A 27090-nucleotide genomic window follows, 5' to 3' on the forward strand; every position below is an offset into this window, starting at 1 on the left:
CCATCCCTGGAAAACGGCAAGTTGTCTGGCAAATTCCCATAGGCCAGGGGATGTGGAAAGAAAGCACATCAGAACCAAATCTTTAAAAAAAAAAAATCCACTCTTCCTCTTGTATTAGGGGACTTAAAAATATATGTATATATATATATATATATATGAACATTATATATATATAGGAAATGGAATTAAGTTTGGGATGGGCATTTGGCCTAGGAATTAAGGTGCTTGTATCCCATATCAGAGGGACTGGGTTCGAAATCCAGCTGTTGATTTCCATTTCCTTCCAACACAGACTCTGGGAGGCAGAATGATAGCTCAAGTAATTGAGTTTCTGCCACTCATGTGAGATTCCTTAAACTGAGTTCCTGCCACTCAGTGACAGCCTCCAACTCAGGGCCATTATGGGCATTTGAGAAGTAAACCAGCAAATTCCCAGATGTTTCTCTGCAACTCAAATAAAAAATGGGGGATGCACATTATGATGCAACAAGTAAACTGCCATATCAGAGGGCCAGGGTTTTAGTCCACTTCCAATTCAGTTTCCTACTAAGGTACACCCTGGGAGATAGCAAGTGATAGCTCCAATGCTTAGGTTCCTTCAATCCAAAAGGCAAACCTGATCATAGTTCTAGGCTCTTGCTTCAGCCTGGCCTAGCCAGGCTATTGCAGTTGTTTGGGAATGAGCCACCAAATGAGATATCAACCTATCTGTATCTATCTATGCATATCTATCTACATCAATCTCTCTCCTCTGCCACTCGGCCTTTGCAATAAATAAAAATAAATTTGTTGGAGCTGTCATCGTGGTGCAAGCTAAGCAGCTCCTTGCTATGGAAGGAAGCAGAAGACGATCCAAGTCCTTGGATCTCTGTCATCCATGTGGAAGATCCAGAGATCTGGACCCTGAGGTTCAATGTGGACCAGCCCCAGCTATTACAATCATTTGGGTAGCGAATCAGGGGATGAAAGATCTGTCATTTACCTTTCAAATAAATTACTAAATCTTGGAGCCAGCATGGTGGCTTAGTATGCTAATCCTTTGCCTGATAGCACAACTTCCCATATGGGCACCAGTTCATGTACCCACTGCTCCACTTCTGATCCAGCTCTCTGCTTACTGCCAAAGAGAGCAGCGGAGGATGACCTGAGCCCTTGAGCCCCTGCACCCACATGGGAAACAGGGAAGAATTTCCTGGCTCCCAGCTTAGGATTAGCTCAGCTCTGATCATTGTGTCATTTGGGGAGTGAACCAACAGATGGAAGACCTGTCTCTCCTCTCCCTATCAAAACTGCCTTCCAAATAAAAATAAATATTTTTAAAGATAAATATTTTTTTTAAAAAGGAAAACAAGTTTGTTAATTTTTTAAATTATTTTCATTTAGTTGGAAGGCAGAATAACAGAGAGACAGAAAATAAAAGAGAGCTCTTCCATCTACTGGTTTACTCCCCACATGTCTATAATCACCAGAGCTACAGGACAAAGTCAGGAGCCGAGAACTCCATCTGGGCCTTCCCATGCAGGTGGCAGGGACTCAAGTACTTAAGCCACACTCTACTGCCTCCCAAAGTTAGGCATCAGCAAAAAATTGAGTCCAAAGTACAGATTCCAGGGTTGGCATTATCGCACACTGGGGCAGAGCCACTGGACACTGGCATCCAATATGGATCCAGCTCCCTAAAAATGGCCTGGGGAAAAGCAGAGGAAAATGGTCCAAGTAGCCAGGCCTCTATTACCCACATGGGACACCTGGAAAAAGCCCCTGCCTTCTGACTTCAGTTTGACTCATCCCTGTCCCACTGCATGAGCCACCAGGGGGAAGATGAAAGATAACACTCTCTCTCTTTTTCTCTCGCTGTCTCACTAATTTCAATTTTTTTAAAAAATTTATCTTTAAAGACAAAAACAAAAACAGAAACAGAGATTCCTGGATTCAAACAAGTGCTTCAATATGGAGTATGAGCACGGCAAGTGGTGGCTTAATCCACTGCACCAAAACGCCTGCCCCTTAAACCTTTTTTTTAAAGAAAAAAAAAAATTAGAACCCAGGACAGTAGCCTAGTAGCTAAACCCTTACCTTGCATGCACTGGGATCCCATGTGGGTGCCGGTTCACGTTCCAGCTGCTCCACTTCCCTTCCAGCTCCCTGCCTGTAGCCTGGGAAAGCAGCTGAGGACAGCCCAAAGCCTTGGGACTCTGCACCTACTTGCAAGACCCGGAAGAAGGTCCAGGCTCCTGGCTTTGGCTCAACTCAGCTCGGCTACAGTCGTTGTGGCCACTTGGGGAGTAAACCAGCAGAGGATCTTTCTGTCTCTCCTTCTCTCTGTATATCTGACTTTCCAATAAAAATAAACAAACATTTAAAAATTTACTAGATCAAGCCTTAGGAAATATTTTAACTTAAATGAAAAAAATTTGAAAAATCCATGCATACATAGTTCTCTCAGAATACACATTTTCCATAAACTTTGTGAAGATTCCCTCATATATACGGATTTCAAAAAGTTGGGGGCCACTGCACCCACGTGGGAGACTTGGAAAGGTTCCTGGTTCCCGGCTTTGGATCGGCGCGCACCGGCCCGTTGCGGCTCACTTGGGGAGTGAATCATCGGATGGAAGATCTTCCTCTCTGTCTCTCCTCCTCTCTGTATATCCGGCTTTCCAATAATAATAAAAAAAAATCTTTAAAAAAAAAAGTTGGGGGCCAAAATAAACTTCTTCCATTCCACTTTAGATGAACCTATTGAGGTAGCTTCAAAAATGAAGATGAAAATGGAGTTATCCCTTCAATGCTAATATTTCTTTTTTTAAAAAAGATTTATTTATTTTTATTACAAAGTCAGATATACAGAGAGGAGGAGAGACAGAGAGGAATATCTTCCGTCCGATGATTCACTCCCCAAGTGAGCCGCAACAGCCGGTGCACGCCAATCCGAAGCCGGGAACCTGGAACCTCTTCCGGGTCTCCCACACAGGTGCAGGGTCCAAAAGCATTGGGCCGTCCTCGACTGCTTTCCCAGGCCACAAGCAGGGAGCTGGATGGGAAGTGGAGCTGCCGGGATTAGAACCGGCGCCCATATGGGATCCTGGGGCTTTCAAGGTGAGGACTTTAGCCGCTAGGCCACGCCGCCGGGCCGAAATGCTAATATTTCTTTGTAACTCTTCCTGTATAGTACATCCACACAGGCCACATAGGATCACTGTTTCTCTCCACTAAAACACATCGGTCATAGACCAGGAAGGGGCCAGGAGCCCACCTTAACCCCAAACATTACCAGCTTCACAAAAATCATATGGTGGACACTGTCATAAAATGTGCATCCAGATAATTCTCACTCAAAGCACAAAATAGCAGATCAACTTCTTTTAATGCCAGACACTTCTCACTGGTAAATAAAAGTTTTTCTCAAACTGTTCAATTTTATTAGCCACTTTGAAAATAAAAAAGACTTATTAACTGTGTATTAAATGAACAGGGAAAAGGTAACAATATATGTGAGATCACAAACGTATTAAGATTTAATAAGTAGTAATGCTGAACCAAATACAGTGACCAAAAAGTAACAAACACAGATCTTTCTTAAAAATTAAACTAGTGGGGCCCAGTATGGTGGCCTAGCAGCTAAAGTCCTCACCTTGAATGCGCTGGGATCCCATACAGGCACCAGTTCTAATCCCGGAGGCCCTACTTCCCATCTAGCTTCCTGCTTGTAGCCTGGAAAAGCTGCTGACGATGGCCCAAAGCCTTGGGATCCCACACCCACTTGGGATACCTGGAGGAAGTTCCTGGCTTCGGAATGGCTCAGCTCCGGCTGCTGCAGTCACTTGGGGAGCTAGTGACTTGGGGAGCCATCATCAGACAGAAGATCCTCCTCTCTGTATATCTGACTTTCCAATAAAAAATTAATAAATCTTTAAAAAAAATTAAACTACTGAAAAATTAAACTAGGAGCAGATGTTGTGGCATAACGCATTAAACCACTACCTGCAATGCCAACAGCCCATATGGGAACTGGTTCATGTCCTGGTTTTTCCACTTCTGCTTCAATTTCCTGCTAATATCGGCCTGGGAAAGCAGTTGGAAGATGGTCCAAATGAATGAGCAACTTCCCACATGTGTGGAAAAACCGACTAAAGATGCTGGCTCGTAGCTTTAGCTTGGCTCAGCTCTGGATTGGCTCAATTTGGGGAATGAACCAGCTGATAAGAGTTCTCTCTCTCTCCTTCTCTGCAACTCTTTCAAATAAATAAATAAATAAATAAGTCAATTATAAATGCAACATGAGCAAATTAGTCCGAAATGGCAGTTCAAAAGCCTTCAAAAGTAAAATGTTATGCCACGTTAATAAAAATGTCCAATTCAATGCCATAAACACACACACACATGCCTGGTGCTGAGTTATGTCTGTCAAGAATACAAAAACATGGGTTGACAGTGGTGTAGCACATTAAGCCTTAATCTGAAACATCAACATTCCATAGGGGGACTGGTTCAAGACTCAGCTGTTCCACTTCGAATCCTGCTCCTTGAAAATGCATCTGGCAAAGCAGAAGAGGATGGCTCAAGTGCTTGGGCCCTGTACCCACCTAGGAGACTCTGAAGAAGCTTAATGTTCCTGGCTTCGGCCACAGAAACCACTTACAAAGTGAATCAGCAAATGGAAGATATTCTCATATTCTCATTCTCTCTCCCTCCCACCTTCTCTCCTCTTCTAACTCTACTTTTCAAATAAATAAAAAACAGATCTTTTTTAAAAATGCAAACATAAATACAGCACTATTCCTAAACTAAAAGTTTGTATCTGAAGGCAATATTGTTTCATTTTGTTTTTCTAGAGGTTTATTTTATCTTCATTGGAAAGGCAAATTTACAGAGAGGAGAAACAAAGAGAAAGATCTTCCATCTGCTGCTTCACTCCCCAGGTGGCCACAATGGCCAGAGCTGAACTTATCTGAAGCCAGAAGCCCGGAGCTTCTTTCAAGGTCTCCCATGCAGGTGCAGGGTCCCAAGGCTTTAGGCTGCCCTCGACTGCTTTCCCAGGCTACAAGCAGGAAGCTGGAAAGGAAGTGGAGCAGCTGGGACACAAACCAGCGCCCATAAGGGATTCCAGTGCATGCAAGGTGAGGATTTAGCCACTGAGCCATCGTGCCAAGTCCAAAAGCAATGTTTTTTTTATGACATTGGTCATAAAGACAAGCTGAGTGAGTTGCCACCAACATTTCTTTAATGAAACAGAAATGATCATATCAGAATACACTGTAAAAAGTACAAAATGTCTTATATTAAGAAACTTAACTATTTTACATATATAGCTGTATTATACATATATATGCGTATCTATGTATGCAAGACAATAATTTTAAATGTACTTGTTATTATAAATCATGATCAAAAGTGGGAAAGACATAAATAAATCACTGGAGAGTGCAAAGTATTACAGGATTTCACAGAATCAAATATATACCTTGTTGGAGAAAGAAAGGGATATAGTTAAGGATCTAGAGAAAGGATTTACAAAAATAGCAACAGATGAGAGGAGTCTTAACAGCTAGGAAAAGATTCAAGAGTCGACGATGTGGGGGAAAGACACCCACATAGAAGAAATAATATGAACAAAAACAACGATGCATCCAATCAGAAGAGGTTAATGGATAGGAAATTGTCCTAGCACACTCGTGTAAATATGGGAAAACTTCAATTTGGTTTAAGTTTAAAACACAAGTTAAAAAGCAAATTTGAGCCACAACATGAAAACCCTGTACCTACAGGAAACATTTCAAAAACGCTAGCTATTCTTACTAGTCTTAGCTCTAGAACATTCAACCATATTATCTTGAAGAGTCCTCAGAATTATAAAATTTGATGAATTATCAAAGAGCTATAACATAATTTATTTGTATGCAGGCACAAAATAAGGACATAGAAGAAATTACAGGGAATCATATTTTATAAGAATAAAAGTAATAGTTGCAGTGGTCTGACAATATGGACTGTCCCAAAAAGTGGTGAGAGCACTGTCACTGACTGTGTTTAGAGGACAAATGTACACATTTGAAGATACAGTGTTAAACTTGTATTCTACAAAACTCCGTGTTTATGACACTTTAATTCTTCCATTAATATTGGTTCTCATGCAATAACAACATACAAATGAGTTTTTAAAGAAGGAGGAAAAACAAACAAAAGCAGAAGGTTGATTTTTTTCCACTGTAGAAAAGCAAGAAAATAGGAAGTTTCTAAATGACATCTCAACATAGTAATTATCTTTACTAGAGTATCCTAATGTGTGATATAACAAATCAAATGCAAGTGCTTGGGCCATAGCTGAACTAATTTGATGGTGTACTTATGAAAAAACACTTAAGGGTTCCAGAGCTTTTATGTGGAAAAAAAAACCTTTGCTTTTCCATGTGAAATCTGTCAAGAGGGGCTATGCAAGAGATTTGAGAGCATAATCATAAACAGGTTTGTTTATAACTGTTAAAGCACAACACTGGAATTAAAAATCTAATATAGCTTACCCAATAATGTCCACACACTGGGAAAATTTCAGATCATTCCCTTTTTTTAGATTTACGTATTTTTATTGGATAAAGAATTTTATAGAGAGAAGGAGAGACAGAGAAAAAGATCTTCCATCTGCTGATTTACTCCCCAAATGGTGGCAATAATCAGAGTTGAGCCAACCCACTGCCAGGAGTTAGGAACCCAGAATTTCCTCTGGATCTCCCACATAGGTATGGGATCCCAAAAATTTGGGCAATCCTCTGTTGCTTTCCCAGGCCACAGGCAAGGAGCTGAATGGGAAGTGAAACAGCCAGGACACAAATTGGTGTCCCTATGGGATCCCAACACTTGCAAGGGGAGGATTAGCCAACTGAGCTATCACATTAGGCCCTCAGATTATTCTTACAATCAGAATAAACACATATGAATTCAAAAAAAGATTCAAAATCCAAATTATTGAAAATTAAAATTCAGCTCTACTGTATGAGTATAGTGTTTTCAAGCTCAGTGACTATCCCTACACTGTCACGCCTCAGAATGTCTAAAGAGATGGAAACCGATGCCATGTTTACAATCCAGCTTAATGCTTCTAAGGCATATTCTAACACTGCTTGATAAAGAATCTCAAAATTGGAAGATACTTTCCTTCACCAGGGGGAAACAAACAATAAGCTGGAAGAAGAGCTGGGTCAAGCTAAAAAAAGTATTCAAGAATTGAAAGACACTATGAAAAGGCCAAATATAAGAGTTATGGGAGTCCCAGAAGGTGCAGAAAGAAAAGCAGGGATTGGGCTTGGCAGCGTGGCCTAGTGGCTAAGGTCCTCGCCTTGATCCCATATGGCCGCTGGTTCTAATCCCGGCAGCTCCACTTCCTCTCTATCTCTCCTCCTCTCAGTATATCTGACTTTGTAATAAAAATAAAAAAATAAAATAAATCTTTAAAAAAAAAAAAAAGAAAGAAAAGCAGGGATTAAAATTGTATTCAATGAAATAATAGAAAGAATTGAGAAACAACATCCAGGAGGGGCACAAAACTCCCAGCAGACTTGACCAAAAGCGATCTTCACCATGACACATAATAATCAAGCTCTCTTCAATCGAACATAAGGAAAAGATCCTTAAATATGCACGTGGGGCAGGGCGCAATAGCCTAGTAGCTAAAGTCCTCACCTTGCATGTGACGGGATCCTATATGGGCGCAGGTTCTAATCCTGGTGCCCCTGCTTTCAATCCAGCTTCCTGCTTGTGGCCTGGGAAAACAATCAAGGATAGTCCTAGGCCTTATGTCCCTGCACCCATGTGGGAAACATGGAAGAAGCTCCAGGCTCCTGGTTTCAAAAGGGCACAGCTCCAGCCATTGCGGCCTCTTGGGGAGTGAATCAATGGATGGAAGATCTTCCTCTCTGTCTCTCCTCCTCTCTGTATATTTTTTAATAAAAATAAATAAATCTTTTTTATTAAGTACATGTGAAAAAATAAATCGACATATAAAGGAATACCAATTAAATTCACAGGAGACCTCTCACAGAAAACTCTACAGGCCAGAAGAGAATGGAGCGACATTTTCCAGATTGTAAAAGCAAAAAATTGTCTTCAAAATAAAAATATAATAACAACAACAAAAAAATTGTCGGCCCACGGTAACATACCCAGCAAAACTTTCCTTTGTCTTTGAAAATGAAATAGAGGGCCCGGCGCCGTGGCCTAGCAGCTAAAATCCTCGCTTTGAACCAGGATCCCATATGGGTGCCGGTTCTAATCCCGGCGGCCCCACTTCCATCCAACTCCCTGCCTGTGGCCTGAGAAAGCAGTCTAGGACAGCCCAATGCTTTGGGACCCTGCACCTGTGTGGGAGACCCGGAAGAGGTTCCTGGTTCCCGGCTTCGGATCGGCACAGAACCGGCCGTTGCGCTCACTTGGGGAGTGAATCATCGGATGGAAGATATTCCTCTCTGTCTCTTCTCCTCTGACTTTGTATATCTGACTTTGTAATAAAAATAAATAAATCTTTAAAAAAAAAAAGAAAGAAAATGAAATAGAATTCTTCCACAGTAAAGAAAAGTTAAAAGAATATGCCTCTTCCAAACCTGCCCTACAAAGGATACTTAAAGATGTTCGCTTGACAGAGAAGAGGAATACCACCCACCAAAACCAAAGGCAAACGCGAAGAACATCCCAGTAAAATAACAACAGAAGACTAAATCAATGAACAATCCATTGCTAAAATGACGGAACAAAACTACCATCCATTCATATTAACCCTGTATGTAAATGGCTTAAACTAATCAATCAAATGTCACAGATTAGTAGAGTGGATTGAAAAAAAAAAAAAACCATCTATTTGTTGCCTCCAGGAGACATATCTCACCAAAAAAGACCAGTGGACACTATACTCATGGATTTTTTTTTTTCAGTTTCATCTCTTCAACACTATTTCTCATTAAATTCTTCACTGACTCATAGATCATACAGCAGCATCATTTTATTCAAGAAGGTTCTTGATTTTCTTTTTCATTTCTTCAGCGAAACATTAGTCATTCAGTAGCATGTTATTTAACTTCATGGCGTTTTCATCTCTTTTTTCTTCCTGTTATTGATTTTGTTTTGTGACTTATCATTTAAGGGAATGTACAGTAACTGTGTAATGGAGACTATCATAACCAATAGTATGTTACTTAACTTCATGATGTTGTAAGTTTCTATTTTTCTTCCTTTGTACTGTGGGGTTTTTTTTAAAGTTATTTATATTTATTACAAAGTCAGATATACAGAAAGGAGGAGAGACAGAGAGGAAGATCTTCTGTCCGATGATTCACCCCAAGTGACCGCAACAGCCAGTGCTATGCCAATCCGGAGCCAGGAGCCAGGAGCCAGGAACTTCCTCCAGGTCTCCCATGAGGGTGCAGGATCCCAAAGCTTTGGGCCGTCCTCGACTGCCTTCCCAGGCCACAAGCAGGGAGTTGGATGGGAAGTGGAGCTGCCAGGACTAGAACCGGCGCCCATATGGGATCCCGGCGTTCAAGGAGAGGACTTTAGCCGCTAGGCCACGCCACCAGGCCCCGTGGTTTTGCATTTAAGGGGATGTATAGTTACCGTGTAATGGAGACCATCAGATCCAGATGTGAGGATACAATGCAGTATGCATCTCTACTTCCAGATCAAAGATGGACTCCCAATGAAACTGTTAACTACATATTCACAATAGGATGCTGGACTCTCTGCCATCGTCCATGCCCACAATGATGGACTTATAACTGCTTATGAAGAATTTATACTATAGTAATAATATAGGGGAACTCAGTGGGGGGGAAGGGAATTTGACGAGGAGATAAGAGAAATTCCAAGTGCTATGAAACTGTATCATAAAGTTGTAATAATAATAAAAAAAACCTGCAAATCTGAGTCCACTGATACTGTTGACTATTAACTATTCTGTTTAAAATGCTGCTAATTTCCTCCTGATGTTTTGTTTGCTTTACAAAATGACAAATCAAAAACAAATCTTTCTTGGTTTCAAAAACCACTCAATAAGCCTGCTAGATTTCAATTTTTTTCCCTCCCAACTAACAGTATTTTAAAATAATGCTGGGCCCGGAGAGATAGTGTAGTGATTAAAGTCCTTGCCTTGAACGTGCCGAGATTCCATATGGGCACCAGTTCTAATCCCAGCAGTTCCACTTCCCATCCAACTCCCTGCTTGTGGCCTGAGAAAGCAGCATAGGACGGCCCAATGCTTTGGGACCCTGCACCCATGTGTGGGAGACCTGGAAGAGGTTCCTGGTTCCCGGCTTCGGATCAGCGCAGCACCGACCGTTGCGGTCACTTGGGGAGTAAATCATTGGACGGAAGATCTTCCTGTCTCTCCTCCTCTCTGTATGTCTGACTTTGTAATAAAAATAAATAAATAAATAAATAAATAAATAAATAAATAAATAAATAAATAAATAAAACAAATTACAAAAAAAAGAAGAAAGAAATAAAATAACACAACCAATTTAGAATGTTAGGTATTGTGGTAAGAGGTGAGGAAAAATTTTCATGAACTATTAAGCAGGATTAAGTAATGAACACCTGAATTATTAAAACACAGACACATGGAATCACAACAACAGAATAAACAAAGAGTTTTCTGAGGCAGCTTTCAATTCTACGGTGTCTAACTAACACACACTCAAACATTCACTGTTTTTCTATTCTAGGAGTTTAACTACAAACATTTTTGTTTTATTTATTACTGGTGTTTGCTACTGTTGATGTTACAGGGTGAATAAAGTACTTTCTTTGTTTTCAGCTTCTATATTTGGCAGTCTGGGTACCATCTGTATAGGGAAAACAGGTGTTTTACAAAAATAGCCAGACTTTTCTCACCTAATGCACTTTAGAGCAGGAAGCTTCTTAGAAAGACAGAATAAAGAACGGAAGGATTCCGAAATTTCCAAGCATTTATGGCACCAGAAAGAAAAGCAGAGATTCTCATATAAGAGTCAAAACATAGATGGATGTGCACACCTATGGGTGCTGCAGCTTAGCTTAACCCGACTCACCCCCAGACCTGGCCCACACATAAGCTGACAGGAGTTGCTGCCTTGAACAGCTTGGCCCTTGCCCTGGCTCATATGATCACCAGTGGGAGCCGCTCCCAGCAAGTAAGTACCGACAGTTTCCCTACCTTCACTGGTTTGGTGAAGAACAGTTTTTTGTAACACCAGACAGTGAAATATGTTGGCAAAAACTGGTTATTTGCCAAGAAGAAAATTGACACAGTATACAACTGCCAAAGGACAAAAAAAAAATTCACAATCTCTGGGGTTGTCTCCTCATCTGTATAATAAAGACACTACTGGGATTACTCTGGAAACCTACATAGGTTAATGTGATGGTACCCATCATACTGAGTCATCACTGATCCTCAAAAAACAGTAGGGATAGATGAACAGCACAGTAGGCCGCCACTTGGGACACACACATTGCAAATCAGAGCGTCACTTCCTGTCCCAACTCCTCTGCTCCCAATCCAGCTTCCTTCTAAAATGTCTGGGAAGGCACTGTAAGATGACCCAAATACTTGAGCCCCTGCAAACCATGTGAGAGACCGGGATGGAGTTCCTTCGCTGGGGTCTTTGGTCTGGTCCAGTCCTGGCTGTTACAGGTATATGTGACTGAACCAGCAGGTAAAATACTGATTTCTCTCTCTCTCTCTGTGTCTGTGTGTGTCTTCCTCCTTCTCTCTCTCCCTCTTCTACTCTTTCAAGTGTATAGAAATAAAGATTTTTACAATGAAAAGGGACTATCAAATAGCATCTAGTTTTAAATAAAGAAACCAAATAATTCAGAATGTTTTAACCTGTACAGAGTGCTATATTATTTAAAATGCAAAAGGCAGTAAGAAATTATAGGATCTCAAAAGCCTCAGCACTACTCAATACAGATGAACAGTTGCAGTGGAAGGAGCTCCCTTGCACAGCTCCAACAGGGGATGTCCCTCACCAACAGCAGGGCAGAAGGAGTCCTTCCTCACATTGCTCCAAACGGTTAGGAAATAAATGTAAGTTTTCCCTCCCTGCTGTAGGATTACAGCATAGCAAGTAAGAGTTAGAAATCTGTGCTCCAAGTTAGTCATAAAAATTGAAGATAAACCTCAAAACATTTTCTCATAGGAACGAAGATAACAGTTAAATTTTCAAGCTAGCCCTCACAGCAATTAAGCAATGCAACTAAAAACATTTGAATTGACTGTTTTTCTCATTATAAGTGCAATAATTAAGCCATGTTATAGATTAGACTGAACTTTATTGAAAAAGCCTTGGCCTGCAACAATAAAATGTTATGAGGGGGAAAAAATGTGTACTACATTTTAAACAAAAACTTACACACCCTGAAGAGACAGAACAGAAAGAGAGAAATAACGAGGGTGCTGCCTTGTTTTGCAGAAAAGGCTTCTAAATTATACTAAAACACAGCTGCTAAGGAGGTCTTCAGGATCACCACACCTCTAACAAGTGTTTAGGTCCCATCCTGTGACCAACATGGGACCCCACCACGGGGAATAGCAACTTTGCTAAAGCTAGGCACACAGATAAAAGAACTTCATCCTATCTTGCTATGGAAGTCACACACCAAATCCTAGTGCTTTGAGATTCACAGACTACATATTTGTCTTGACTACCTGGCACTGCTGCTGACCCTAAGCTAACACATCTACTAAGAAAGAAGGAAATCAACAGTTACAAAGTGTCCAAATATGCTCCCATTTGACTATCACAACCCTATAAGTAAAACAGTTTCCCAAATTTATGTCTGCATAAAGAAAACGATGTCGAGTAACTTGCCCTCAGCACCAGCGAAAAGAACCCAGGGACTCTGAATGCCATTATCTCTGCATTTGAGGGTTCCTTCCCAAAAGGGAGAAAACAGGTACCAATCAATGAGCAGCTCACCACTTTTACCGGTCACTACTGACCACTGGATCTTCCAGTTAGCAAGCTGGGAAAAAGCTAAACCACTAACTACTCATTTCACAGAATCGACTCAGTATTCACGGAATGCTCTAAGAGAGCAAAAAATGTCCCTAGAGGTTGATGCCAGCTCTCTGTATCATTTACCAATTCTTCTCAGCAGTGGAGCACGAGGGCTCTTTTCTTTCATCTTAGCAGAGCTAATTTACAACTTCAGAAAGCTACCTTTCCAAAGTTTTTCTACCAGCACAGAAGACTTCTCTGTCCATACTTAAATTTTAATATACTCAATTCCTACACAGTAACCACAGCAGTTTAAAAATTTATTTTGTAATGAATTGTGAATCCATAGTTACACTTCAGGAAAAATCAACAAACACTATATTTAGACAGATTTCCTATACAAAGTTTTCTATTCACAAGCTTTGAGAGATAAAGCCTGTATACATGCCACAATTTTGAATCAGTTTCTAACCGAACAAGAGGATAGACAACTTAAAACAATGCAGTGTGGCCAACTGAACTCTGCTATCACATAACTGCCACAAAACACATTATAGAAGTAAAACTAGCATTACTGCTAAATTACTGCATATTCTTCTTTAAAGAACCTTTACGTCCAAGGATTTATTTTGCTTCTAGAGGTTGACACAACAAAAACAAGATTTTAACAATAACGGTTTCATCTAACTCAGGGTTTTTTTAAAATAACTAAGCAACACTGATGCAGATTCAGAAATATTTCGTATTGTAAGCTTCCTGAAACTTAAGGCAAAGCAAATTAAAAAGGACCAAACATTTGCAGGCAAACATCTGCAAAATTTTGAGCTGGGAAAATGATGTCAACGTTTTTCATCCCCCCACCTTCCTTTTTTTTTTTTTTTTTTTTTGTTAAGATTCCACGCCAAAAATAAACAGCCATTGGGCTCATCAACTGAAGTGCGGAAACTCGTTAAAATTAAGGTTTTGGAACACAGAAAACAGATTCCCAGAATTTGGCTATTTGGGTAAAACCGCCCAGCGCGCCGCACCAGAAACCTCGGGCCATTGCCCGGGCCTGGCCCGCCCCTCCCGGGGACCGCACCTGCCGAGGCCGCACCGCCAGCGCCCCCTGCCGCTCTCCCGCACCCACAGACCCGCGCCCACCCCCGCACCGCACCCGCCCCCACCCCGTGCTCGCCTGCGCCGAGGCCGCGCAGCCTGCAGCCAGGGGCGGGGGCCCGAGGGCGCGAATCGAGGCGATGCGGGGCAGCCGGGTAGCATCCTTTCCCCGCACCCCGGAACTCCCGCCGCGGCCAGGCCGGGGCCTCACCTACCTACGCCGTATTTCTCCTCCTCGGTGGGGGTCCACATGGCCTGGCCGGGCGCGGCCCCGCGGGCGCGGCGGCCGGGCGACAGCGCGGCGGGGACGGCGGCGGGCCCGGCTGTGGCGCACCGCGAGACGAGGCGGGGGCGGTCAGGCGGCGCGGGGCAGTGGGCGGCGCATCTCTCACAGGCCGTCCAGGATGCCACCGCCCCCGCCGCCACGACCGGACCGCGACGCTTTCGCGGGCGGCCCAGCAGCTCCAGGCGCCGCAGGCAAAAGAAAAAAAGCTCGCCACTTGTCCGTCCCGCGCCACCGCTCGGTTTCTCACAGCTCCGCCGCTCGGCTCCCGGCCCCGCCGCGGCTCGGCTCGCCTCAGCGGGCTCGCAAGACGCCCGCGCATGCGCCACTCCCCGGCGCGCGGGGGCTCGCGCCGCCCGGGCTCGCGCCGCCCGAGCTCGCGCGCCGATCCACGCGCCGCCGCGCGCCAACTGAGGGAAATCGGCGAGAGGAAATTGGACCACCCTGCCCTGGGCAAGTCAGGCCTCTAGGCTACTGTGCGGGGAGGTGGGAGGACCGGGCAAGTGAGCAACGAGCTCCCCGAAACACCGAGCTAAACACACACACGCACACACGCGCACGCGGACTTTCCGCTTCCAACGCTTTCTGCCGTCAGCACCGAGGTGACCCTGGGCCCTCTGATCGGAGAAGGAGGATCTGACACCGTTTTCTTTTCTTTTTTTTTTTTTTAAGATTTCTTCATTTTATTACAGCCAGATATACACAGAGGAGGAGGAAAGACAGAAAGGAAGAGCTTCCATCCGATGATTCACTCCCCAAGTGAGCCGCAACGGACCGATGCGCGCCGATCCGATGCCGAGAACCTGGAACCTCTTCCGGGTCTCCCACGCGGGTGCAGTGTCCCAATGCATTGGGCCGTCCTCAACTGCTTTCCCAGGCCACAAGCAGGGAGCTGGATGGGAAGTGGAGCTGCCGGAATTAGAACCAGCGCCCATATGGGATCCCGGGGCTTTCAAGGCGAGGACTTTAGCCGCTAGGCCACGCTGCCGGGCCCGACACCGTTTTCAAACGCAGCCCAAGTGTCAACGACAGTGCCATCAAGGTCCTAATACTCAAACAAAGCCTCTGGGGCTAATCTGGACATCCCCGGAGACCTGCTGGTTGCCCTGAGGGAACCGGATGGCAGGTACTCGTGTCTGTAGTCCCCTGAACGTGTGAGGATTGCACAGTCACAGCAGCCCCCTGCCAAGCTAGGCAGTGGTCCAGATCCCTCAGAAACTCCCCTCTTCCCAGTACTCCCTAAAAATCCATTCATTTGACACCTACCAATGTCACCTGTGAGCTAACTCAGCGCCTCAACAAATAACTGCTTTCCACCTTCCTCACGACCACCAGAGTGTCACCAGCTCTGATTGCCAGCAGGTGCATACATTTGTCTCCACAGCACTACCAACACCCTGGTGTCACCTACATCACTCTTGGACACCCCCCTTTTCAAAGCCCAGCTTAGCACCTCACTTCCAGAAACCTCATCCTGATCCTGCAGTCAGCCTCCTCAATCCTTTCTGCCTTGGTCTGGGATTTGTTAGGTTCCTTGTGTCTTGTTTTTACCATAATGGTAAGCTCCCAGAGTGCAAGGTGCAGGTTGAAGTCTTCCTGACACCATCCCCCATCAACACAAACTGAGGATATTATGATAATGAACTGATGGTGCTGATTCTTTTTTCAAAGTATCCTTTGTGATTGGTCATTCCTCCTAGCCTGGTCTGTTGCTGCTCCTTTTCTGCCTCCCCCAGCCAAAGAAGGCCGCTCCTGTCCAGAAAAGGTTCTCTGAATGACTGAGTCAATAACCAGATCTACATTTTAAGGGGGGGCAGGTGAGGAGATTCAGTGACATAACACAAGGGATGTCTGGGTTGTGTGCTTAGCATAGTGGTTAAGAAGTGGTTTGGGATGTCCAAGTCCTGTTTTAGAGTCCTGATCCATTTCCAGTCTGCCTCCTGCTAATGACCCCCTCAAACACAATGAAAATAAATGTATGTTTTAAAGATGTTTCTAAGTCGCTAACTATTCCATAAAGCCATATCCTTTGACCAGTGGTCACCAGAGAATGGAACCACATACCCCACAAAGCTCTCCAGAAGTGGGGCCAACCCATAAAGGACTTCTGAATAGCTTTAAAGCTTTTATTTCACTCTCTAGATCCATCTCTTTGTCCAGTGTACATGTTGACAGTCACAGAACCTAAGGACAGATTTTCCCAACGTTTACTGTATTTTGCCCAATCTGAATTCATCTTAAATGATGGCATCTCCAGATGAAGAATGTCTCATTCCGCAACTGCACACCTCAGATCCAGGGTGAGAGGGCATTGATCTCAACTGGTGAAGAGAAAAGAAAGAGGGCCAAGGTGAGAAGGAGGGCAACTGACAAGTCCTGAATTCCTACACTCTTGTTGTTTGAACTAAATTTAGATTGTTTTCTAAAGTTGAAGCGAAAGAGCATAAGCACACAATGTGGTGAATCGGCCTTCAGCGAGCCTATGCACCTGCCGCTATCCCCACAGCATCTGGTCTTTCTTTCCTCAGGCTCAGTCCACTCGATACCACCTACATACAACCTTCCCAGCATGTGCTCGGACTTACAACTTGGCTCTGAAAATCAGGCCTTCAGCACATGAGCCTCCCTCCTCCCACTCACTCACACTTGTATTCTCAACATCCCCAGGAACCCACTGCTGGTGCCCACTGGCGCCCAGTCCACCATTTTACCCTGCCCTGTTCCACAGGCACCTTCTATTGTCCCAGGAATACTTTCTATATAGATGCTCCCCACCCCACATTCCTTCTCTCTTCCTCCTCTCCCCATTTGATTCAAAGCAGATCCTCTTACATTTGAATTGTGTGCCACCAAAGGTCTGACTTCTTACCTCATGTCTCCTGGAATCTGCTCCAAGAGGACACAAGCACCTCCCGTTCCCGGGCTGAATTGGACCATTGCATGCTAGATCCCTCAGCCTGCATCCTCTCCTCCCTTGAAGCCCTCAATTCCTCCTCACCCCTCAGAGTAATTTTCCCTAAGAAGTCCTCCCCGGGGGGCTGCTCAAAAAAGGGGATTTTTTTTTTCTCTCCTGTTAGTATCTTTCCTGTATCATCTACCACCCCACACAGCCCTGAGAGATCAAACGTGTCCACATAGGTCATGAACAAACATCTGCTTCCTTCATCAGTGGCAAAGATTGCCCTTCATTTATTTTTATCCCACACAGATAGTAACATAGTGCTTGCCCCTAACAGGGATTAACACATACTCTTGAGTTAATGATCTTGCTGTGTGCATACGAGACCATAACAAAAAAGATTGAAAAAAGAAAACTGGGATATTTACCTCAGCAATCACAAATCTCCAAATTCAGAAACTTGAGTTAATTAGAGCAAATTTCCCCGATATAGGCACACTTGTTTTAATTAAAAATTCATGAGACATCTTATTGAGCAGCTATATAAAAAGATAAATGTGGTGGAACAATTTCCTTAAGAAACGAAGAACCCTGTAAACAGTTTGACATATCATGTCACTGTCGCTTTTTGAGTTTCGCTCATTACTTCAGATAATACATTGCAACTTGATAAATGAGGAAAGAATCAAATTTTCAACAGGAAATTCTTGAAGACTGGTGACCATTAGAAACAGCCTATAATCAAGCAGATTTTAGAAATAATGTGCAAGAAATGCAAACAGCCTCATCTTTTTTTATTAAGTAGATTTCAAGTTGATCAATACGCTTTATCATAAGAAAATTCCACAATGGTAAGTTCTCTATCACCTTTAGCAAAGGAGCCTGGCTCACTAGCTACAAAGCCTGATGAGCCACACTTTGTATCTTCACTCCTTGTTCTGTGCTGCCTAGAAAATCAGCAACATTTGAGAAGCCAGCCAGTCTGATGACTCAGCTCATAAAACAATGTGTGGCCACAAAGATGATGTTTATCCAGGAGCATTCTGGAGGCTCTTGCTACTGAAGTCGGCAAGCAGTGGGTAAGTTGCTCCCGATGCTCATTCTCCCAAGAGTTTCTGGCAGCAGTACCAGAGCAGTACTTCCTTCCTTCTCCCAGCAGCCCATCTCATCTGATGCTCTGTCCAAGCAGCGTGGTAGGAAAGCTTCCAAAAAAAACACAGTTGATAAAAAGGCAAAATGCAGCTGCAAACAGAACCACTAGCCCTTGTTTTGATCAGGAGATACCATTCTCATGTGCATCCCAGGTGTAAATAGATGGTAGGTTCAAGAACAAATATTTTCCAGTTCCCTGCTGCCCTACTGGGTTCCTCAAAGAGTGTATCTTAGGTAAAGAAAGCAGCTGCAGAGTGACTTTTCTTCATGGCAGAGAGATGCCACAGCTTGTCTCATTGAAGCAGCCCTTTTGGGAGGCAGCACTGGCATAAAGGGCTAGCACAGAGTGGGTAACGCAGAGTTCCTTTCAGGTGAAGAGACCTAAACTGACTAAGAAGATATTTTGGTGGTTTTGCTTTAAATTGTGTTGCATCTGAATATCTTTGCAGTGGGGCGGGGATAGGGAAGAGTGTGAAAGGGAGACAGATTAAGCAGTGCAATATTTCATTATTTTCCCCAAAATGACAAACTTTAACCATCTGTTCCTATTTTATCAACCCATTCAAAATATTGTTGAAATACAGATTCTTTGCAGTTAGCCAATGTCTTCTAATGAATCTAACTGATCAAAATTCCCCTGATTACTGGTTGGCCCATAACTCTCAAGCCCTGCCATGTATCCAGGAATGTCTGAGAACCCTTGGCAATTTTTCCTGCTAGCTGATCACTGAGCTGCCTGGAGACCTAGAGATAGCGGCCAGCTCTGCTCTTCCTCTCATCTTTAGGGGCTAACACACAGCATCTGACACAGAGTAGGTGCCCAGGAACACATCATTGAGTGAGTCCTTACTGGTCTTTTTTTTTTTTTTCAAGAAATTTTACACTTTTTATTGACTTGAGAGCCAGAGAAAGATTTTGCTGGTTCATTCTCCAAATACCTGCAACAGCTGGAATTGGGCCAAGTAGAAGCTGGGACCAACAACTCTATGTCTCCCATGTGGGTGGCAGGGACCCAAGTACTTGAGCTATCACCTGCTGCCTCCCATAATGTGCATTTGTAGGAAGCTGGAATCAGAAGTAGGATCAGGACTTGAACCCAGACACTGCCATAGGGGATATGTGTGTACCCAGTGGCATCTTAACCACTTCACCACATACCTGCTTCTTTTTGTTCCGGAGATTTTTATCTTTGTTCCAAGAAGGCTTGTGTTTGCTGCTGGTTTGTTTTCTGGCCAAGGAAAAAGGGAGGAGATAGAAAGAAGATACCCGTGGAAGGAAGGGCAAATAAAAACTTGGCATTACTTAGTTCTTCTTTCCCTTTGGGAGAAATAACTGTGCCCTTGAATTTTTGCACCAAGTCACCAAGGAGGGATTGAAATTAAAAACCTTGGAGAGTAATTAGTAACAAAACACTCTAATGTCAAGAAGTGAGTTTTATGGAACCATATTTGTAATATTAATTGGGCCTCTGCGTAGCCAAATAGTGAAATTATTGCTCTAATATAAATAGTCCCAAAAGAAGAAAACAGCCCAAAATAGTACAGATATTGCAAATCGGGGCAGAAGTAATTTCTCTACACATTAAAAACAACCAATCGCAGAGCCTTCCCTAATTCACTTAGGTGTGAAACTGAGCCTGTTTATTTGGTATAGCACCACCTACCTCATTTCTGAATTGCTAGAACTAACTGGGGCTAGGAAGGAAACTGAGACTTGGTTCTCACTAGCTTTCTTTTTTTTTTTTTTTAAGATTTTACTTATTTTGTTATTGGAAAGGCAGATTTACAGAGAAAAGGAGATACAGAGAAAAATATCCCATCTGCTGGTTCACTCCCAAGGTGGCCACAACAGTCGGAGCTGAGCTGATCTGAAGCCAGGAACCAGGAGCTTCTTCCAGATATCCAATGCAGGTACTGAGTCCCAAGGCTTTGGATCATCCTCAACTGCTTTTCCAGGCCACAAGCAAGGAGCTGGAAGGGAAGTGGAGCAGCCAGGACATAAACCAGCACCCATATGTGATCCTGGCATTTGCAAGGTGAGGCCACCAGGCCACCACGCTGGGCCCACCCCACCAGGTTTCTATATTTTTCATGGTGAAATGTGAGAGATTCACATTATTCATTCACCAAAAAAAATGTAATAAGAACCTATTGTGGGGGGGGGCAGCGTTGTGCCATAATGAGTTAAGTCACTGCCTATAACACTGGCATCCCATATGGGCACCAGTTCATTTCTCAACTGCTTCACTTGGATCCAGCTGCCTGCTAATGGCCTGAAAAAGGCAGTGGAAGATAGTCCAAATACTAGAACTCCTACATTCATGTAGAAGACACAAATGAAGTTCTCAACTCCAGGTTCTGGTCCGCCCAGTTATCTAGGCAGTAAACCAACAGATAAATAATGAAGATCCTTCTCTTTCCCCCTCCTTCTCTCTCCCTGTCCCTCTGACTCTTACCCATTTCCCTCTCCTCTGTCTATAACTCTGTCAAATAATTAAATATTAGGGGGAAAAATAATCTATTATATTCAGGTATAGGAAAAAAAGTTTACAGTCATCAACAGAGTTGACCATTAAGCTGGGAGAAAGACTAACCAATGATCATATCAGCACATCTCCAATAAGAGACAGAAGTACCAAAGTACTATCAGTCAGAGAGTTCGATCTAGCTTGAAAGTCAGAAAACTGGGGCCAGTGTTGCAGCATAGTTAGGTTAGTTCACCTGCTAGTTCAACTTCCAGCTGCTCCACTTCTGATACAACTCCCTACGAATGTATCTGGGAAAGCAGTGGAAGATGGTTCAAGTCCTTGGGCCCCTGCATCCCAAATGAAGCTCCTGGATCCTTGTTCCCAGCTCCAACTGCTGTAGCTATTTGGGGAGTAAGCCAGCAGATGAAAGACGTGTGTGTGTGTGTGGTCCCCCTCTCTGTGTAATGCTGCCTTTCAAATAAATAAATCTTTTGGAAGAAAAGGAAAGGGAGTACTTCCTGGAGGACATGATATTAAAACTGCTTAACGATGCAGTCAAGTAAAAAAAACAAAAAGGAAAAGTGTCCCAGACAGAGAGCAGCATTTGGGAAGGTGGTTGTGATGGAGATCTTGACGAACTTAAGGAGTAGAAATGCCAGGGAGATCAGCACGTGATAAGCAGGAAGTAAATGGAGAGTGCTGAGACACATGACCAGACTGGGAGGCAGGGTCACCTCCCATGATGCCAGGCCACCAACTGTTGTCAGGCCATAAGTCCAAAGCAGAAATTAAGGACATGAATAAGAACAGACTAAGGTGAGGTATCTCAACAACATCCCAGGTCTGTTGCTACTGAAGTCAGCAGGTAGTAGGTAAGAAGCTCATGAAAATGCAAGGAAAGGGCCCAAGCCCTTGACTGCTGAGATCAGAGGTCCCACTGCATGCACCTCCTCCCTGCCCCACCAGAGCATCCAACAGAGGCTGCGCAGAGGCACTTAGTGCCACTCCCCAGCCAGGCTCCTGCCAGCCTTCATGCTTCTCCCTGTACTCATCTCAGGATGGTGCCTCTGTTTCCAAACCCCCACCTTCATTTCCCATACCCAGGGAGAAGAGCAGCTGTGTCCAAACCACATGTTCATCCAGCCTGTCCCATATCAACCCAAGTCTGTCATTGTAGGCCACTGGCAGCCTTGGTCTTTCTCAAACATCACAGGTCCTAGCAACCAGGAATAGCATTTGAAAGCTCTGGAGTTCAGAGCTGGGTTCACATCCAGTTCCAGTTAGAAGACCCCAAGCAAGTAACTTAACACCCTCTGAGTCCAGTTTTCACCTGTTTCAGGTGGGAGTCCAGTTCAGTTTCTACATTAGGAGTGTGTGTGTGAAGATGATGTATGTGAAGAACTAGGCACAGAGCATAGCACACAGGGCAAATGTTAGCTAAACATTAGAACCTCACTCCCCTCCCAGCAGCTCAGACAGCATCCCAGAAATATCTGTTTTCTGGTGTTTGCTTCTTCTCCCAACCAGCCTGGGGAGAGCAGCCACCTCTGCCCAGCTGCACTGGAGTCCCATGCATGCCTCTTATCAGCCTGCCTTTAGCTCAATGCCAGCCTCTTCTATTTAACACCAAAAGGTTTTGATTTTCCAGAGCTGTTTCCATGATACAGCACCCTTGAGAACTACACATTCTCCCTCCACCGTGACCATCAAATCCCCCACCTGGAGCCACTCTCCCTGCAGCTACAGGGTCCTGAGCTGCCAAGGCATAGATCTGTTTCATTCTGCACTTGCTTAAAGGTCAAACATGAATTTCTCCCCATTATTGTACTGTGTCTTGTCACACAGACTCTCTGTTTCATGGATTAGTCACAGTCTTGCTATCAAATTAAATATTCCTCGGTGCTTATTTTTAGAGAAGTCTTTTTCTAACTCTACATGGTGCAGGGATGTGAGCGCACCCACAGCTCTGGAATCAAGGCATTACCAGGTGGGTTCCACACTGCAGGAGGGCGCAAATTCCTCTAGAAAGCAGCTTACTGTGGAGCAGTGGGGTTTGTTGCTGGCCTCTATCCGTGGACTCCTGCATCCACCTCAAAATAATTAATCCCCCCTCATGCTGCAGAAGATCTAATCATCCATTCATCAGTCTAGTGAAGGCCCAAAGGAAACTCCTGACACAACTGTCAGTTAAGAAGAGGATGCCTGGGCCCGGAACAATAGCATGGTGGTTAAAGTTGTTGACTTGCACGCCCGGGATCCCATATGGGCGCTGTTTCTAATCCCGGCAGCTCCACTTCCCATCCAGCTCCCTGCTTGTGGCCTGGGAAAGCAGTTGAGGACAGCCCAACACCTTGGGACTCAGCACCCACGTGGGAGACCTAGAAGAAGCCCCTGGCTCCTGGCTTCGGATTGCCTCAGCTCCAGCAGTTGCAGCCACTTGGGGAGTGAATAATCGGATGGAAGACCTTCCTTTCTGTCTTTCCTCCTCTCTGTATATCTGACTTTCCAATAAAAATAAACAAATCTTTAAAAAAAAAATAGAAGAGGATGGCTATGCATTCTGGGTCTCCTTTGATCCTCATTCAAGAGCACCAAAGACGGTAGTGCCCTCCTGCTCTGCACTCTCACGGAAGGTTGTCACCCTCCTGCTGAGGCTTGAGAAATGACAGCATTTCAGTCTCTGCCTGCTCCCATAGGTTCTGTCTGAGCAATCAAGCCAGCATCAATAGAGAAATGAGGCCCTTGGAACAGAATTTCAGACCTCAGCTCTGGTATGGGTGCATATGGTAAGAAAACTTGCTAAGAATGAGTCTGTCACCTAACTGAAGGCACTGTAAAGATAAGAAACACTTCAGAGGCACAGTTGCTAACATCCCATTGGTATACCCACATCCCATATCAGAATGCCTAGGTTCAAGTACACCAGCTCCTGCTTTCAAATCCAGCTTCCTACTAACACACTTCCTGGGAGGCAGTGGTCATGGCTCAAGCAGTTGTGTCCCTGACACCCATATGGGAGACCCGGATTGAATTCCCAGCTCCTGACTTTGGTCTGGCCCAGCTCCTGATGTTGCTGACATTTGTGAAGTGACCCAGTGTGCTGGAGATACTACTTTCACTCTCATCCTTCCTGTCTCTTTCAAAAAACAAAACCTACCACAACAACAAAGAAAAACCTATATACACCTTGGGGCCTAAGGACTCAAGGCACAGTTGAAGCAAAATGGATTTCTCAATAATCTTTTTCCTTTCTTTGTGTGGATCCCCAGGGATGACTGTGGAATGTATGGGACCTCTCTCACCCAAAGCAAGTGAGACTGAAGGCAAGGGAGAAAAGGCCTAATTCTGGGGTCCACTCATAGCTCCATTTGACCTCACACAAGCTGCATCTTCACACAAGCCTTCTTTAGCAAAGGTGATGCTTTGGCCTGCATCAGGTTTGTGTTTCTCAACTTGTTCCGAAGTTACATGGGGGAAAGGGAGCTCCTGTAGACTATGTATACTGCAGACACTCAGGGGTGGGGAAGGGGGTACTGACTGCCCTGGAAAAATTCAGGAAGCTTTGGTCTTAGAGGATGAATTTAATTGGACATGACCCAGGAGCATACAAAGACACTCTTGGAGAAAGTCTCATGAAACAAGGCACAGAGGATGGAAACAGCCTGAGTGTGGAGGAAGCAGTATGAAAGTCAATGTGACCAGATTCCAAGATTTCCCTAAGAGTGGAGTGGGTAAGGGGAAGCAGAGGATAGAGAATTAGTCAGTAAAGACTAAGCCAGGTGGTTTGTCCAGATGTATTTCCTAAAGGCTGTTTGAGGTCCAGAGAGAATGGCTCAGAGCAGAGCCTATGATGGCTTAGAGTTTGGTGTGTCTATGGGGACTGCTATGAGGCCTTCAGGGAAAGCAGACCGTTGTGGAGACTGGCTGGAGGTGAGGGACAGAGGAGGAGGACTGTTTGACCTTGCATTGCCCTTCACCTGGAAGGGTCTGGTAAACCATTCTGAGAGCCTACTGGGGAAGGCACATATGTCAGCATCCAACAGGAGCTACTTCTTCCCATGAAAGGAAATGCAACCAACAAAAAAAACAGTTGGAAAAATGAGCATCCTCCCTAACCACCAAAGAAACACAAGTCGAAGCTGCAATGAGACCCCATCCCCCCCTTAGCTCACAAAGCTTTCAAGAAGAGAGGGCAGTGAGCATACCCTGCCTAATTCTAAGAATAGTAGGTCCAGTTGGCCCTCTCACTGGCAATGTAGCAAGTGAGCATCAAGAAACAAACAAAAAGGTTATATTAAAGTGTATCAGTGTGAGTTCCACTTACATGGGCATTCAATGTAATAGTGACTATAATTTCAGAAATAATCCAAAGGACCCCAGTAGGGAATAAATTGATTGAATAAGGGACATTTACTCCATACAATCTTATGCAAGCAATGGCAACCATTGAAAACCATGTATCAATGTGAAGATTATTGATTATATAACATTCAGTGAAAAATAAGCAGGCCAAAAAGCCATTCACGGTGTGCTTATAATTATGCAAGAATCAATGCATGTAGACACAAACTAGAGTAAAATATATCAAAATTCTTTCTTTTCTTCCATTTCCCTGTGGGCATGTGTTGCCTCTATGCCAAATTTACATGAAAAAAGCAATGCAACCTTTTCCTGTCGGTAGAGTAACACACAGTGACAGAGTATGGAACCAGGCATCCACCCTCCTTGGGGATCACCCTTGCTGGCAACAAGCAGGGAGGATTTCTCAAAGGTAGAGTCTCAGAACAGCCAGGCAGGACACTGCTGAGCACAGAGGTCTATATGTTTCCTCCTCCCCGACCTGACTCATCTATGTCCTTGCCAGCTCAGGCCCTGACTTTCAGGACACGGGACCCATTATTCTGCTTATCTATGGTCAGAAAGGGTTTTGGTCACTCAGAACAGAAGCCAAGAGCTCCTACAGGCTTTGCTGAGAGTGCTGGGGGAAGGGCTGCCACTCACTCCCTGGCAGTGTGCTCACTACTCTGCCTTCCTTGCTGCAGCTCCCACCCCTCCCAGCTGGACTTCCAGTTCTATCACTCCACTGAGATGGCCGCGCTGAGGCTACCAAGGATGTCTGTGATCATGAATCTGATGCTGGCTTCTCTGTCCTTGTCCTACTTTTCCTGCTCAGCAGCATCCAATACAGTGCCTATCTCTTTCTTGGAATACCTGCCTTTTGAGGCTTCCAATAAATAATGTGGTCAACCTTCTGTATCTGTGAGTTCTGCACCCTTGGAGTCAACCAACAGTAGACTGAAAATATTGGGGAGAAAAAAATTTGCATCTGTAGGGAGCATATACAGATCTTTTTCTTAGCATTATTCCCTGAAAAATACAGCATAAACAACTATTTATGTATCATTTACAGGGTGTTAGATATTGCAAATGATCTAGAAATGATTTAAAATAAACAGGAGGATTTGCATGGGTTATATGCAAATACTATGCCATTTTACCTAAGGGATATAAGCATCTGTGGAGTTGGGTCCTGGAACCAAGTCCCCAGGGATGCCAAGGAACAACTACATCCTCCAGTGGCCCTCCTTCCCAGCTGCACCCTCTCACTCACAGCCTTTTTATGTCTGCTCTGCCTCTGCTGGGAATTTAGCCAGCTTTTCATCCCTTCCCACATTCTCTCTCTTATCTGGTTTCATATCTTTGAGCTCCATCTACATCATGATATCTTACAAAACTATGCCTCATGAGCTAACATTCCAACTGCCTTCCTGATGCCTGGGGTCTCCAATTGTACATTCAAATGATAATGACCAAGCTGCACTGCCCTAAGTTCCCCATCTTGAGATCCAGCACCTCTACCTCCAGTAGGCCAAGACAATCCTCTCATTGTCACCCCTGTGCCTCCTCCCCCTACCAGAGCCTTTCTATAGTGAGTGCTGAGACTGTGACTCCAAAATACATCCCACATCTTCCATCTTCCCCGGCCAAGCCCTCTTGTCACTTGGAATTCTACAGCCTCCATTCTTGGTCTCCCTACTTCCACTTTTGCCCACTATGAATCATCCCAAGCAATCAGAGGAGGGTTTTTTTTTTTCTTTCAAGTGTAAATCACAGCTTGTCACTTCTCTGGTTAAAACTCTCTGGTGACCGCTCAAGAAATAAAGCCCAAGATACTGCTTCTGCCTTACTCGGTTCTCACCACTGCTGTCTACATTTTGTTGCAAGT

At 44.2% G+C, this 27090-nt stretch overlaps 1 protein-coding gene and 1 long non-coding RNA gene across 9 annotated transcripts in view; one reads left to right on the plus strand and one right to left on the minus strand.

Moving 5' to 3' along the window:
* The window catches only part of DOCK3 (dedicator of cytokinesis 3), a 279756-nt gene extending 265049 nt beyond the window's left edge, over positions 1 to 14707 (minus strand). For all 8 annotated transcript variants that reach the window (XR_009247405.1, XM_058679068.1, XM_058679069.1 and 5 more), the window contains exon 1: positions 14279 to 14707. Coding sequence is in view for 7 of the 8 variants with exons in the window: in XM_058679068.1 (XP_058535051.1) it covers positions 14279 to 14315 (37 nt within the window). In the remaining variant the exon portion in view is untranslated. The remainder of the gene's footprint in view (positions 1 to 14278) is intronic.
* A 639-nt stretch (positions 14708 to 15346) lies between these two features.
* On the plus strand, positions 15347 to 26045 carry LOC131482906 (uncharacterized). Its single transcript, XR_009247406.1, has 4 exons — positions 15347 to 15472; positions 23561 to 23650; positions 24134 to 24301; positions 25907 to 26045. It is a non-coding gene; the product is annotated as an uncharacterized LOC131482906 (long non-coding RNA).
* The last annotated feature ends 1045 nt before the right edge of the window (positions 26046 to 27090 follow it).

This window comes from Ochotona princeps, chromosome 21, assembly GCF_030435755.1.
Source record: "Ochotona princeps isolate mOchPri1 chromosome 21, mOchPri1.hap1, whole genome shotgun sequence".
Classification (NCBI taxonomy): domain Eukaryota; kingdom Metazoa; phylum Chordata; class Mammalia; order Lagomorpha; family Ochotonidae; genus Ochotona; species Ochotona princeps.